Raw genomic sequence first — 11,723 nt, 5'->3', positions numbered from 1 at the left:
AAACCTACAACAAGAAGACTAACCCCAGAGAAACATATACGTCAATACTAGTTTAATAAGGTAGTAAATTTGTACTCATGAACATCTTATTATACTTTTTCTCTCTCAGCCCTCGCCACACAAAGGTCTAGAAGAAAGCAAGGAGAACTCCCCATACGTAAAACAGGACTAAATAAATTAGTGACCGTGGCCATCGTCCTCCTGCCTCTCAGGGTCCAACTTGATCATGGTATCAATACGCATAATAGCGATGCAAGCCTCGACGGCACTCTTGAGCTGCTTGATCTTACCCATGCTGGGCTCCAGAACACCGGCCTTGAGGGCGTCGTGAACACGGCCCTTTGTCAGGTCGAGACCGTAGTTGCGGTACGTCTTCTTCTTGGCGATGGCCTTCTCTTCCTCGTTGGCGTCGCCGTCCTGGACGCGCTGAGAGAGAGCGTGGCGGACACGGAGCTGGGCGACGAGCTCGGAGGAGTCCTTGGCGGCGTTGACGGCCAAGGTCTTGGGGACGGTCAGGAGGGATTGGGCGAATTCGCCGATGGCGAGTTGCTCGCGGGAGCCCTGGAAGTGGAATTAGTGCTGAGCTTGAATAGGCTGAGGCTGAGGATTTTGTGGAATACGTACCACTGTGACTGCGAACTCTTCGAGGTAGATGTGAAGAGCCGTCTCGACGGCACCACCACCGGGTACGATGCTACCGCTCTCCAGAGTACGCTTGACGGCACACAGAGAGTCGTGTACGGAACGCTCCATCTCGTCCAAGCTGAAGTCGTTGGGGCCCCGCAGGATGATGGAGGCAGAGGTGTGAACCTTGGTGCCCTTGACGAGGATACACTCATCATCGGATATCCGCTCCTGGACGACTTCCTCGGCATGACCCAGGTAGGAAGCCTCGAACTTCTCGTCACCGTTGAGATCAGAGAGGGTGTTGATCAGGGTAGCGCCAGTGGCCTTGGCAATACGTCTCAGGTCTTCCTTCTTGCAACGGCGGACAGCCATGGCACCCTTCTCAACGAAGAGCTTGAGAACCATGTCGTCGATACCCTTGGTGGTGAAGACGACGTTGGCACCAGACTTGAGGATCATCTCTACACGCTCGAGAACGATGCCAGATTCTCTCTCACGAATCTTCTCCAGCTGATCGGGGTCGTCGACTGTGATCTGAACGCCAAGCTTCATTCTCTCCTTCTGCAAGTTCATGTCCAAGCAAGCAATCTTCGCGTCGGTTATCCGGGTCTTCATGGCCTGGGAAGCGACGGTGCAGTTGAGGGCATAGCCGTTGACGAGAATGGATTCGCGACCACTCTTTCCGTGAGCCTTGAGCAGGTTGACAGCCTTCACGGGGTACTTGACCTCGTTCTTCTGGTTGGTGGTCTTGACCTGTTGCATGGCATCAACGACCATGTTGGCGTAGAAATCGGCATCGGAGCCAATGATCTTGCTAGACATGGACGTCTTGGCGATGTTGACCAAGCTGTCCTTTCCAAGCGTCTCAACCTTTGTGGTGATGTTCTCGTTCATGTACTTGACAGCTTCCCTCAGGGCTAGCCTGTAACCGTTGATGATGGTTGTAGGGTGTATGCGGTTCTTCATCAGCTCGTTGGCGCGGCGGAGGAGTTCGGCAGCAATGAGAACGACGGAGGTAGTACCATCACCGACCTAGACTGATATCAGCATCGTGTGTATAGGAAGACAGGGTGTGGAGCACAAAGAGCGGGGGGTCGGACCTCCTTATCCTGTTGTTGGGCCAAATCCACGAGGATCTTTCCAGCGGGGTGCTCAATATCGAGAAGACTCAGAATCGTTGCACCGTCATTGGTAACCGTGACATCCTATAAGACCATCAGAGAGCTGCTCTATATTGAACGCGGGGTCGAAAGGTGATGCGTACACCGATATCATCCACCATCATCTTGTCCAGACCGGACGGACCGAAAGAGCTCTTGACAACATTGGCGATGGCCTGCGTAGCAAGGACTACATCGTCATCAGCATCCACCTCCTTGGACGAGAAGAATCCATCAGTTCATACCGTTCTGCTCCCGCACATCAGCGCCGGTGATTTTCTGCCCCCCCAAGACTGTGCGAGACTGGTTAGTGATAGCTGTCAGGGGAAGGGGATTGGGGGTTGGGGAGGGGACTCACAAAGGGTGTCCGCATTCCGCGGCTGCTCAAAGATGCCTGCCATGATGGTGAAACAGACGGAGATGTAGGAAATAGGGGGAAAGACAAGCTCCGACAGCCAAATGCCTGAAGCCGCTGGACGTTCGCCTCGAATGTTTGCACTAAAAGTTCTGCCGGCCCCGGGCGGTGAAGATTTGCAGATGCATCCCACTTTGACTCAACCCCTCTTCCCGCCCCAGGTCTTCCTCTTATCTTCGCCTTCCCTTCGTATCCGGTCCTCCTCTGCTGTTTGCGCGACCGTTGTCTCCCTCTCAACATGGCAAGCCAAATCCCCGCTGACGCCGCGGCCCCTGTCGAGGCCCCCGCCGCCCAGACCCTTCCTGATCGCACCCAGAACCCCGCCGATGCCGATGCTCCCCAGGGAGAGGTCTCCAAGAACGCCGCAAAGAAGGCTGCTAAGCTGGCCAAGCAGGCCGCCGACAAGGCTGAGAAGGCCGCGAACAAGGGAATTGGCAAGCAGGAGGCCAAGAAGCCCGCTGCCAAGGCTCCCAAGAAGAAGATCGAGGGCGCTGCTCTGATCGGTATCGATGTCGCCAAGGAGGAGGATTTCCCTGGTTGGTACCAGCAGGTCCTGACCAAGGGTGATATGCTTGACTACTACGATGTCTCCGGATGCTTCATTCTCAAGGTGGGTTGTCATGTTCGCCCGGGAACTCGTCGACGACCTGTACTGATTTGCGCCAGCCCGCTTCCTACTTCATCTGGGAGGAGATCCAGCAGTGGTTCAACACTTACATCAAGAAGATGGGCGTCAAGAACTGCTCTTTCCCTCTTTTCGTGTCTGAGGATGTGCTGCAGAGGGAGAAGGACCACATCGAGGGCTTTGCTGCTGAGGTCGCTTGGGTGACACACGCGTATGTTTCCTTATCTCTAGACACACCCTCATATAGACAAGTCACTGATAACCCCCTCTCTGCTACAGTGGTTCCACCCCTCTGGAGAAGAAGATCGCTATCCGTCCCACGTCTGAGACTGTCATGTACCCCTACTACGCCAAGTGGATCAGAAGTCACCGTGACTTGCCCCTCAAGCTCAACCAGTGGAACTCCGTCGTCCGTTGGGAGTTCAAGCACCCCCAGCCTTTCCTCAGAACCAGAGAGTTCCTGTGGCAGGAGGGTCACACAGCCCACCTGACCAAGGAGGGTGCTCACGAGGAGGTTATGACAATCCTCGACCTCTATGCTCGTATCTACGAGGAACTTCTGGCCGTTCCTGTTGTCAAGGGTCAGAAGACCGAGAAGGAGAAGTTCGCCGGTGGTCTCTACACCACCACCGTTGAGGGCTACATCCCCGCCACCGGTCGTGGTATCCAGGGTGGTACCTCCCACGGTCTGGGCCAGAACTTCAGTAAGATGTTCGGTATCACCGTCGAGGACCCCTCCGCCAAGAGCGACGACAAGGAGAAGGCCGCTCCTCTCCACGTGTGGCAGAACTCCTGGGGTCTGTCCACCCGTACCCTCGGTGTCATGGTCATGATCCACAGTGACAACCGCGGTCTCGTCCTCCCTCCTCGTGTCGCTGACACCCAGACCATCATCGTCCCCGTCGGTATCACCGCCAAGACCACCGATGAGGAGCGCAAGAAGCTCTACGGTGAGGTTGAGCGCCTCGTTTCCACCCTCCGCGACGCCGGCGTCCGCGCCGAGAGCGATCTGAGAGAAGGTTACTCCCCCGGCTGGAAGTTCAACGAGTGGGAACTCCGCGGTGTCCCTCTGCGTCTCGAGTTCGGTCCTGGCGAGCTTGCCGGCGGCTTCGTCACCGCTGCTCGTCGTGACGTCCCCGGAAAGGACGGCAAGGCTCCCATCCAGATCTCCGAGCTGTCTACCGCCGTGCCCGCTCTCCTGGAAACCATCCAGAAGGACCTGTACAACCGCGCCGACGCCGAGTACCGCTCCCACCGCAAGATCATCACCAACTGGGATGACTTCACCCCCGCCCTGAACGACAAGAACGTCTGCCTGATCCCCCACTGCTTGACCGAGGAGTGTGAGGACCAGATCAAGGACCTGAGTGCCCGCAAGCACGAGGAGGACTCTGGCGTTCCCCAGGATGCCCGCGCTCCTAGCATGGGTGCCAAGTCTCTCTGCATTCCCTTCGACCAGCCCGAGGGCATCGTCCCCGGCGAGACCAAGTGTACCAACCCCCACTGCACCCGCTTCGCCGAGAAGTGGTGCATGTTCGGACGTAAGTTCATGTCCAGATTCCCTACTTTGCTCACCCACAATATATCTAACATTACCAACCCAACAGGCTCGTACTAAACGCAATCTACTACTACTACCGTGTTGGATCCGGATGTTTCAATTTATTTTTTCTTCTCTAAAATTTTTTCTATCATCCAGCTTCCTTCCTTCCTATGACTGTTATGACTTTTCCATTCCTGCCAATACAGTTTCACATTGAGTTCGACATAGGGACCCTTAAAAGAAATCCACGAGCGCCTTCAGAAAAGACAAAGAACAAATAAAAAAAAGAAACAAGTGAAATTCAGGAGTTTAGATGCATACAATTGCATGGATGATGCGAGTTGGGTGGGGCAGATATGATATTCCTTGAGATACCTTTCATCGGTTTACCATCGGGGGAGTCAGATATAGGTCGTTTCAGTAGCTAGCGAGTTGAATTGAAAGAATTTGTTTTTGATATAACCTCTTTTAGTATGATTGTATTATATTATTTTCTTTTTTTCAGCTGATAGATGACAAGGACTGGCTGCCTATTTGAACTGTCGCTGATAATAAACGGAAAGAGAAAGGGAATGTGACAGAGAAAGATACAGAAGAGTGAGCGCTAGGACGCTTGATAATGAGAGATGCAGTTTAAAGAAAATATGCGGAATCCATGCCGAGAATAAGGAATGAGTGATGAAAGTGACCGAATAAGATATGAAAGCTGAATGCCGTATGCAAAGTGAAATGATTGTGGTTTGTATAGAAACGATGAGAGAGCGCGTGGGCGGAGTGTTGAGGTTCACTCGTGGGGTTGTAGGGATCGAAAAGTGTTTAGTCTGCATGTGTTTCATGAGACTATCATATCAGATGAAAGGTGGGAAGGAGCGAATTAACAATTATAGGTTTTCAAGGGAGTGGACATGATGGTGCTGTTTTCTTTTGGGAACACGACGAGGGGTATCATTGTCAAAGAGGGAGGGGTATGGGGTATCAAGAGAGTGAAGCATTAGCAAGAAAGCAGCAGTCAACGAGTCTGCACCCAGTGCGGTGACTTAGAACTGCTGTCCATTTCTGGACGAAGTTCTCGAAGGGATCCGCTCGCTGGAAAGGGCATTTTTGCTGTACGCATTGGGACTTGATTTCCGCGGCCAGTTCATGAGGCGGTAGGCGTTGCGCGGAGTCGTGTTTCTAGCCATGTAGGTGACGTTGTTCTGATCGACACCCTGGATGCAGACGTGCGGTGTCCCGCCAACGCTGGGTAGTTGGATGATTTCTTCGTCGTCGCTGTCGTCTTCTGAGTAGCTGATCTGGCTAATTCTAACTGGGGAGGCTTGTGCGCGCATGCGGAGGACTGATGGGGCACCGCTCATGTTCGTTAGGTTGCCATGAGACGAGTTGGTTCTCATGGATACAGTGCGGCCTGAGTTGCTTGGAGGTTGGCGGAACGATTGAAGTAGATCCATGTAGGTCATGTCCTCCTGAGGGCTCTCCATCTTTTGCTGCTTCGTCTCCCTGTTGCCGAGAACTCCTGGGGAGGGGAGAGGAGCATCAGTGTGCCTGCGTCGACTTGTTGTCTGTGTGGCCCGGAGAGTCGTCACGGGAACGCTCGTGGAGATGCTTCTGCGCTGCTCAGGAGTTCTCTTGTGCTTTTTGAAGGAGCTTTTGCGGATGAGTTTCGAGAATTGTCCTTCCTTTGAAGAGGAGCTCCGTTCCAAACCAGGCGCGGGGCACAATGGCACATGAGGAGCCCTGTCAAAGGATTCCTGAGACGGCGAAGGAGTGAGTGAGGGTTCAGTGGGGAAGGAAATGCGCTGAAAGGCCTCGTGAGAATTGATCTCCCTGACAATAGCATCTTGGAGACTCTCAAAGGTAGGGTGTGGTGTGACCTCTTGGGTCGAAGCAAAAGCCTGCCTGAACATGTCCATAATCTCGATGACTTTGTCGTTGGACGGAGGCATGGAGGCGATGGATGTTGGTGTTCCCACAGGGAGAGGGCTGTTCATAACCTCCGCAATGCTAGGAGCTTGCTTGGGATCGACAGCACTGGGAGTAGGCGGCTGTATCGCCCGATGTGCAATTTTCGCAGTTGGACTTCCTCGAGCTGCTAGCTTTGTGTTAATAGAAAGGTCTCGGATGTTCTTCTTGCTTCCTTGACGAGGGGATGCTGGAGTGCTCTGTGTATCCTGAAAGGATTCAGTCTCGCTCGTACTGTCACTACCAATAGATAGTGGTAGTGTTGGGCTATCAGGTAGGGGCGTATTGCTCCACTTGTCGCCTTGTTTGTGAGCAGGAGGGATGCCCAAGTATCCATTTGAACTCGAAACTGATTCTTCCCTAGGCGTATTGTTCCGTTCAGCCAGCAAGTCAGGGGCAGACCGCTGAGATCGCAGGGAGCTTCTCTGGAAGGCGCATTCCCTCGAGGAGCCAGGGCGCTCCTCAGTACGCAATTGAGGTACAGAGACCGAACTCTCCGGAGAGGTTGACCGCGCCAACCGCGTGTTTTTCCCCCGTGACTGCGGACGATCCCTAGTATTTTCCACATACCTCTGTGAGCCCTGCCGGGAACGAGGTGGTGTAGCTTGAGAGCGCGAGCTAGTACTGCGGGGAATGGAGCGACTGCTGCCTCTACTCGAGATATTCCGGTCTGCTACGTCTTCCTGATAGAGACTTGAGACCGGATGCGAGTAGGCGTTTTTGAGCGCCAGTCCTCTTAAGAAGGGAGCCATGTTCCGTTCGGCTATGTCTTCATTGTATGGTGTGATCGGCGACAAGGTGCTGCTGCTTTGGATATGATACCGGTGCGAGGAGAACAAAGCATCAAGCAGATCAACGTGCCGGGTGACCTTCCCCGGAGGGCGAGTTGATGCCCGAGATGGAGGCGCATGCGAACGAGAGGATAGGGGCCTTGACTGTAGCTGAGTGTGCGTTACTTCACACTGCTCTGCAGGCGTCTGGTCATGAGCTCCCGCGGCCATGCGCCGAGATGTCTTCATGTTGGGCAAGCCGTGATCATCGCCTCCTACACTGCCTGCCCGAGCTTCTTGGCCGTCCAAATTTGCCGGCGAAGATTTCTCCGCATGGAAGAATCGCTTGAAGGCAACCATAATGGTGTCACCAGCTGCAGCTAAACCATATGGATAGATTTGGTATGGCTGTGATGTGTGTGGCAACGCTCAAGTGCGTGCGGAGATATGTTTATGGTAACAATGCGACAAGACTTTCGGATGTTAGAATACGAGCTTCTCGAGGGATGGCGATGACGATCAGATCGGGGAAGATGAATGGAGGAAAGGAATGTAATCTAGAGCTGCTGTCATGATAACGTCTAACTCATAACGAAGTCGCTGAACGCAAGAGCACTCCGTACTCGAGAGGATGAAGGAGTGATGAGAAGGAAGAATGACGGGGAGAGGGAGAGCGAGGACGCTGAGAGAAGAGAAAAGCAGCATCGATGAACAAAGAATGGATCGTCTACGTGGGATAGCTGCCCGGTTCGCAGATCCGATAATTGTTCGTGCCTGTATCAGGGGTAGAAGTGGTCCAGGTCTCCGTAATCCATCAAGACAAGATGGGGCTGAGCCGGCGGACGGGAGGGGACCAGTGAAAAGAAATTGCAAGCTAGAAGCGCATTGCGCCGGTCACGCTCGAAGACCATGGCTCTGCGATAGTTATTTGCCCTAGTCGAATGGCGCGGTCTGAAGTGCTTATACAGATTACAGGGACCCCCCTCCTCGTGGCCATTGTGGAATCCCAGCGGCCAGTGCCCAGCACACAATCGAAGCAGCTGTGCTGACTGGCGACTGTGTAGAACGTGCAGCAGAGCAAAACCCTAACGTCCTCATACCCACTATGCATAAACCTAGAATCCCGAGTCCACCTGACAGCGAGGGCGTCGAAATTGGATCTGCACGACGTGCGGTCGAGCTAGTACCGCCATCATGCCAATATTAGCAAAAGATCCAGACCTGACGTTATTTACCAGGCACATACGGTAACCATAGGCCGGCCGACAGCAGAGTGGGTCGGGGTCGAGGAGGTACAGACTACAGAGTTCATGGGACGAGGAGTTGACGGCTTAGGGCCATGGACCAACCGACTGCGTGCACCAGTCAGAAGCCGAGTATTCGCGCGGAATGGAGCACACGAACACCTATGAAATTAGCGCGGAGAGGATGAACGTGCCCTTGCACCTATCGGGTAGTTGATCGTCCACCGACAGCGAACCACGACCCGGTCACTAAGCGGGAAGGCCTCGTTCGAGCCGAGCATCAGCATATCCCGGGCGTGTACTATGGTAAAGCCCGCCCCATTCACCGTATCGATTGACAGGGGCAGGTCATGTTAGATGCCCGACCCTGGGCCGCTATTGGAAGTCCAGCACTAACGGAGGAATGTGACAGTGCCGTTTGACACGACGACGTTGGATCCCTATTTTTGCTTTTGTGACAGGAACATTTTTTTTTAAAATTAGCTGTTCCACTCTCGGTGTTCTCGTCACACATGCCCCTCTTTTGATTGATTTTTTGTTTATCGCTGGAGGAAAGTGGAAGCCGCAGGGGGCTCACCACGAGCAAGCTGGGAAGTTTAAATGACTATGAACCATGCATCGGAGATGGAACCATCCTCTTAGATTGAGGGGAATGGAGCAAGATCGCGCATCTCAGGGGCTGAAACGCCGAAGCGCGATAGCTCCATGCTTGCTTGGGAAATCAAAAGATGCGATCATGGCGGAAAAGACTGGAGACTGGGTGGGATAGGATAGGATGGAGACTCTTGGAGATGGAGAACATGAGTGAGTGTTGACAAGGAAGAGAGACCATTCCAAGGCCGAACAAGACAAACGCCGCAAAAACAGGTCAGGGGACTGGAGCCAATCACGGGTGACACACGCCGGATGAGACCTTTCCTCGCTGGGAATTATCCCCGGCGGCCGGGAGTTGATGCTGCCAACTGCTTCCCGATGAACTTTTATGCTTAGTTATATGTCTACGGAGGAGATTCAGAAGTATCCAATTCTTATGGCTATCGTGAACTGAACTGAAACCTCGTTCAATAGTGGAAAAACTGATCCATGGACCATATAGTCATCCATGTACTCCTTCTTCTCGGAGCTGGGATATGAAAGTATACCCGCATAGTAATAAACAAGGTATCCATAATCGACATTGTCAGTCTCCCCTACACATGTACTCACACCTCTCAAATCTCATCTACTGCATGCCCTGCATATCCATAACTCATCTTTTACCTCCGACAGCTCCACTCAGCCTTAGATTAGTTCCAAACGGAGATATGATTCCAACTAGACTAGACGGGGGCAGACGCGCAAGAAAATCCAACCTATCTAGACCGTACCTAATATCGAGAACAAAAAAACAACAAAAAAAAAAAAAAGTGGCCCTTACAATTGCGCCTAAATGATGCTTAAACCGGACCACTAACCTACTAGAGTTGTCGGCTCCGATCACACAAATGTGATTGATGGACGCTAACGCACTGGGATTGATTATCATCCACGCTTCACTTCTGCCCCTCAATCGATCGACTAATTTAGTACAAGGGCCCTGTTCCTGGTGGCGGTGATTGTGTGGTTTGTACCAAAGCATAACCACAAGATCGTATGATCATAGAATGCTCTGTTATATGTACGTGCTTCAAGGTTGTGGGGGGAAGACAATCAGCATTGTAAATTGCATTGTGAGATTGCGTTAATCTGCATGTGGCGTACTATTTCATGCATTATATAGTCTTCCTTCAAGCTAGGTAGTACGTAGTTGGAATCCATGCTGTGCATGCCTATAACTAAGCTTACTATATCTGGCCTCCGCTCTGCATACACACAGTCCAGTGGAGAACTCGAAATACTACGAACCCGAACGGCACACTTTCTTTACTAACTACTAATTACTTACTAATATGATGATATCAATATAACTAGCTATCTTAAGTAATTTCTCTCTGACAATTGCCCACAGCACGGTGATTGCTAAGGAATATACTATACCATACTGCCGGTTTTCATTCAACTCATGTTGCAGGACAACTATAGCAACTTCTAGATATCACGATCATACTGTGGAGGATTTTTTTTGGTGTGAAAGACAGTAGTCCTAACAACACAAACTCGAAGGCCCTCAGACAATGGCACGTACTAGTAATGCCTCTTAGCTTACCACGATCGTGGCCTACGCTCCCCGTTTAGAATTAGAAAACCGACATATGACGAGAAATCCTTCATTCAACCAAGGGCACTTGGAAACCAGTCCCATCTCAGCAATAACCGAGAAAGGCCCGAGATATAATATATACAAACGCCCAAACGCCCGATTTCCGTCCAGATTCAGTTAACCTACTAACTCCCCAAGCAAGGAAAAAAACAAGAAACAGAAAAACGAAAAAAGAAGCCGGTCACATCTCCGCAAACTAAAATTCAAAACCGACTCTCTGAGCTCCCATGTGGTGAGCAAGCAAGCAATGAACACCGATTCCTCACTCCTCCTTCTTAGCCTTCTTCGCGGCCGGCATCAGACCCTGAGAGCTGGGGGAACGCGTAACAGGAGCGTAGATGGGCATGAAGCGGAAGCTGTTATCGATGATGGTCGAGGCTTCGGAGTCATCATCAACCTCATCCGCCATCTTGCGCTTGGGGGATGCCGGGTTAAGGAGACTGGCGATGCTGACGACTCCAGTAGAGTGTTCGATGGTGGGGCTGGTAGGCTCAACACTGCTTTCTTTGTCGGTAGCAGTGATCATATCCAAACCATGCTTCTTGGTCGGGGTGGTGGCGGAACCGATGCTGAGATCATATTTGCCATCCTTGATGACGGCATCAAGGTTCTTCTTCAGACGGTGGTAACGCATGCGCGCGGCCCCATTGTTGAGGTTGGTGGCCTCGCTGAGAGCCTTCCAGTCGACCTGGTGGGCATGTTAGTATGTGAGGGAAGATGAGCACCAAGTGGAAGGGAGACTTACAACTCTGAAGTCAGAATACAGGAGGCACATGTATAGGAACACGATGGTGTCGTTGGGATTAGGCTTAGTCATTTTTACGGTGGATGAAGAGCAGTTGAGGATGAGGTATCAGGGTGTTGTGTAGAGAGACAAGGTGATATGACTTGACTTGACGAACACCTTGTTTGGTCCGGTTGGGAGGGCTGTAGAAGAAGGTGGTTGAGAGAGAGAGAGAAGAGAGGGAAAGGAGGCAGAATTTATAGAAGATGTAGAAGACCACAAGATGAAGAGATGAAGAGACGTGATTCCCTTGTTAACTGATTCACCAAGCAATGACATCGTCGCCGCGGAATAGCCATGGATGGCAGTTCGCAGATAGAACCGCACAGCACGAGGAAATACGAAGTTATAAGAGGT

At 52.1% G+C, this 11,723-nt stretch overlaps 6 protein-coding genes across 6 annotated transcripts; 2 read left to right on the top strand and 4 right to left on the bottom strand.

The window, feature by feature from the left end:
• Positions 1-47: 47 nt before the first annotated feature.
• BO79DRAFT_291297 (chaperonin-containing T-complex alpha subunit TCP1) lies at positions 48-2,238 on the bottom strand. Its single transcript, XM_025688978.1, has 6 exons — positions 2,146-2,238; positions 2,033-2,080; positions 1,892-1,977; positions 1,728-1,832; positions 625-1,659; positions 48-561 (listed from the first exon to the last, which is right to left on the bottom strand). Exons 1-6 carry the CDS (start codon positions 2,186-2,188, stop codon positions 178-180), a joined length of 1,701 nt encoding a protein of 566 aa, XP_025534181.1. The 5' UTR covers positions 2,189-2,238; the 3' UTR covers positions 48-177.
• A 149-nt stretch (positions 2,239-2,387) lies between these two features.
• Positions 2,388-4,802, top strand: BO79DRAFT_248901 (proline--tRNA ligase). Its single transcript, XM_025685749.1, has 4 exons — positions 2,388-2,812; positions 2,869-3,038; positions 3,107-4,368; positions 4,435-4,802. Exons 1-4 carry the CDS (start codon positions 2,441-2,443, stop codon positions 4,443-4,445), a joined length of 1,815 nt encoding a protein of 604 aa, XP_025534180.1. The 5' UTR covers positions 2,388-2,440; the 3' UTR covers positions 4,446-4,802.
• A 23-nt stretch (positions 4,803-4,825) lies between these two features.
• On the bottom strand, positions 4,826-5,307 carry BO79DRAFT_69091 (uncharacterized protein). The gene has a single exon (XM_025689615.1). The coding sequence runs from the start codon at positions 5,204-5,206 to the stop codon at positions 4,901-4,903; it is 306 nt and encodes a 101-aa protein (XP_025534179.1). The 5' UTR covers positions 5,207-5,307; the 3' UTR covers positions 4,826-4,900.
• Positions 5,308-7,607, bottom strand: BO79DRAFT_69092 (uncharacterized protein). The gene has a single exon (XM_025689616.1). The coding sequence runs from the start codon at positions 7,457-7,459 to the stop codon at positions 5,408-5,410; it is 2,052 nt and encodes a 683-aa protein (XP_025534178.1). The 5' UTR covers positions 7,460-7,607; the 3' UTR covers positions 5,308-5,407.
• BO79DRAFT_241264 (uncharacterized protein) lies at positions 7,519-8,870 on the top strand (the record flags this gene model as incomplete). Its single annotated transcript, XM_025685099.1, has 6 exons — positions 7,519-7,992; positions 8,068-8,166; positions 8,219-8,268; positions 8,338-8,391; positions 8,685-8,759; positions 8,805-8,870. Exons 1-6 carry the CDS (start codon positions 7,755-7,757, stop codon positions 8,868-8,870), a joined length of 582 nt encoding a protein of 193 aa, XP_025534177.1. The 5' UTR covers positions 7,519-7,754.
• Positions 8,871-10,772: 1,902 nt separating this feature from the next.
• On the bottom strand, positions 10,773-11,674 carry BO79DRAFT_278051 (uncharacterized protein). The gene is made up of 2 exons (XM_025687856.1): positions 11,328-11,674; positions 10,773-11,270 (listed from the first exon to the last, which is right to left on the bottom strand). Exons 1-2 carry the CDS (start codon positions 11,397-11,399, stop codon positions 10,845-10,847), a joined length of 498 nt encoding a protein of 165 aa, XP_025534176.1. The 5' UTR covers positions 11,400-11,674; the 3' UTR covers positions 10,773-10,844.
• Between the last annotated feature and the right edge of the window lie 49 nt (positions 11,675-11,723).

The sequence above is a fragment of the Aspergillus costaricaensis genome (genome assembly GCF_003184835.1).
Source record: "Aspergillus costaricaensis CBS 115574 unplaced genomic scaffold BO79scaffold_58, whole genome shotgun sequence".
Lineage (NCBI taxonomy): Eukaryota > Fungi > Ascomycota > Eurotiomycetes > Eurotiales > Aspergillaceae > Aspergillus > Aspergillus costaricensis.
The sequence above is the reverse complement of the archived record's forward strand: the minus strand, read 5'-3'. Positions and strand labels throughout refer to the sequence as shown.

Coding starts and splice junctions, on each gene's coding strand:
- BO79DRAFT_291297 (XM_025688978.1), bottom strand. CDS start 2,188: ATGGCAGGCATCTTTGAGCAGCCGCGGAATGCGGACACCCTTT. Junction 2,081..2,145: donor GCGGAATGCGGACACCCTTT/GTGAGTCCCCTC, acceptor AGTCTCGCACAG/TCTTGGGGGGGCAGAAAATC. Junction 1,833..1,891: donor TGATGGTGGATGATATCGGT/GTACGCATCACC, acceptor ATGGTCTTATAG/GATGTCACGGTTACCAATGA.
- BO79DRAFT_248901 (XM_025685749.1), top strand. CDS start 2,441: ATGGCAAGCCAAATCCCCGCTGACGCCGCGGCCCCTGTCGAGGCCCCC. Junction 2,813..2,868: donor CCGGATGCTTCATTCTCAAG/GTGGGTTGTCAT, acceptor GATTTGCGCCAG/CCCGCTTCCTACTTCATCTG. Junction 3,039..3,106: donor GTCGCTTGGGTGACACACGC/GTATGTTTCCTT, acceptor TCTCTGCTACAG/TGGTTCCACCCCTCTGGAGA.
- BO79DRAFT_69091 (XM_025689615.1), bottom strand. CDS start 5,206: ATGAAACACATGCAGACTAAACACTTTTCGATCCCTACAACCCCACGA.
- BO79DRAFT_69092 (XM_025689616.1), bottom strand. CDS start 7,459: ATGGTTGCCTTCAAGCGATTCTTCCATGCGGAGAAATCTTCGCCGGCA.
- BO79DRAFT_278051 (XM_025687856.1), bottom strand. CDS start 11,399: ATGACTAAGCCTAATCCCAACGACACCATCGTGTTCCTATACATGTGC. Junction 11,271..11,327: donor TGTATTCTGACTTCAGAGTT/GTAAGTCTCCCT, acceptor CATGCCCACCAG/GTCGACTGGAAGGCTCTCAG.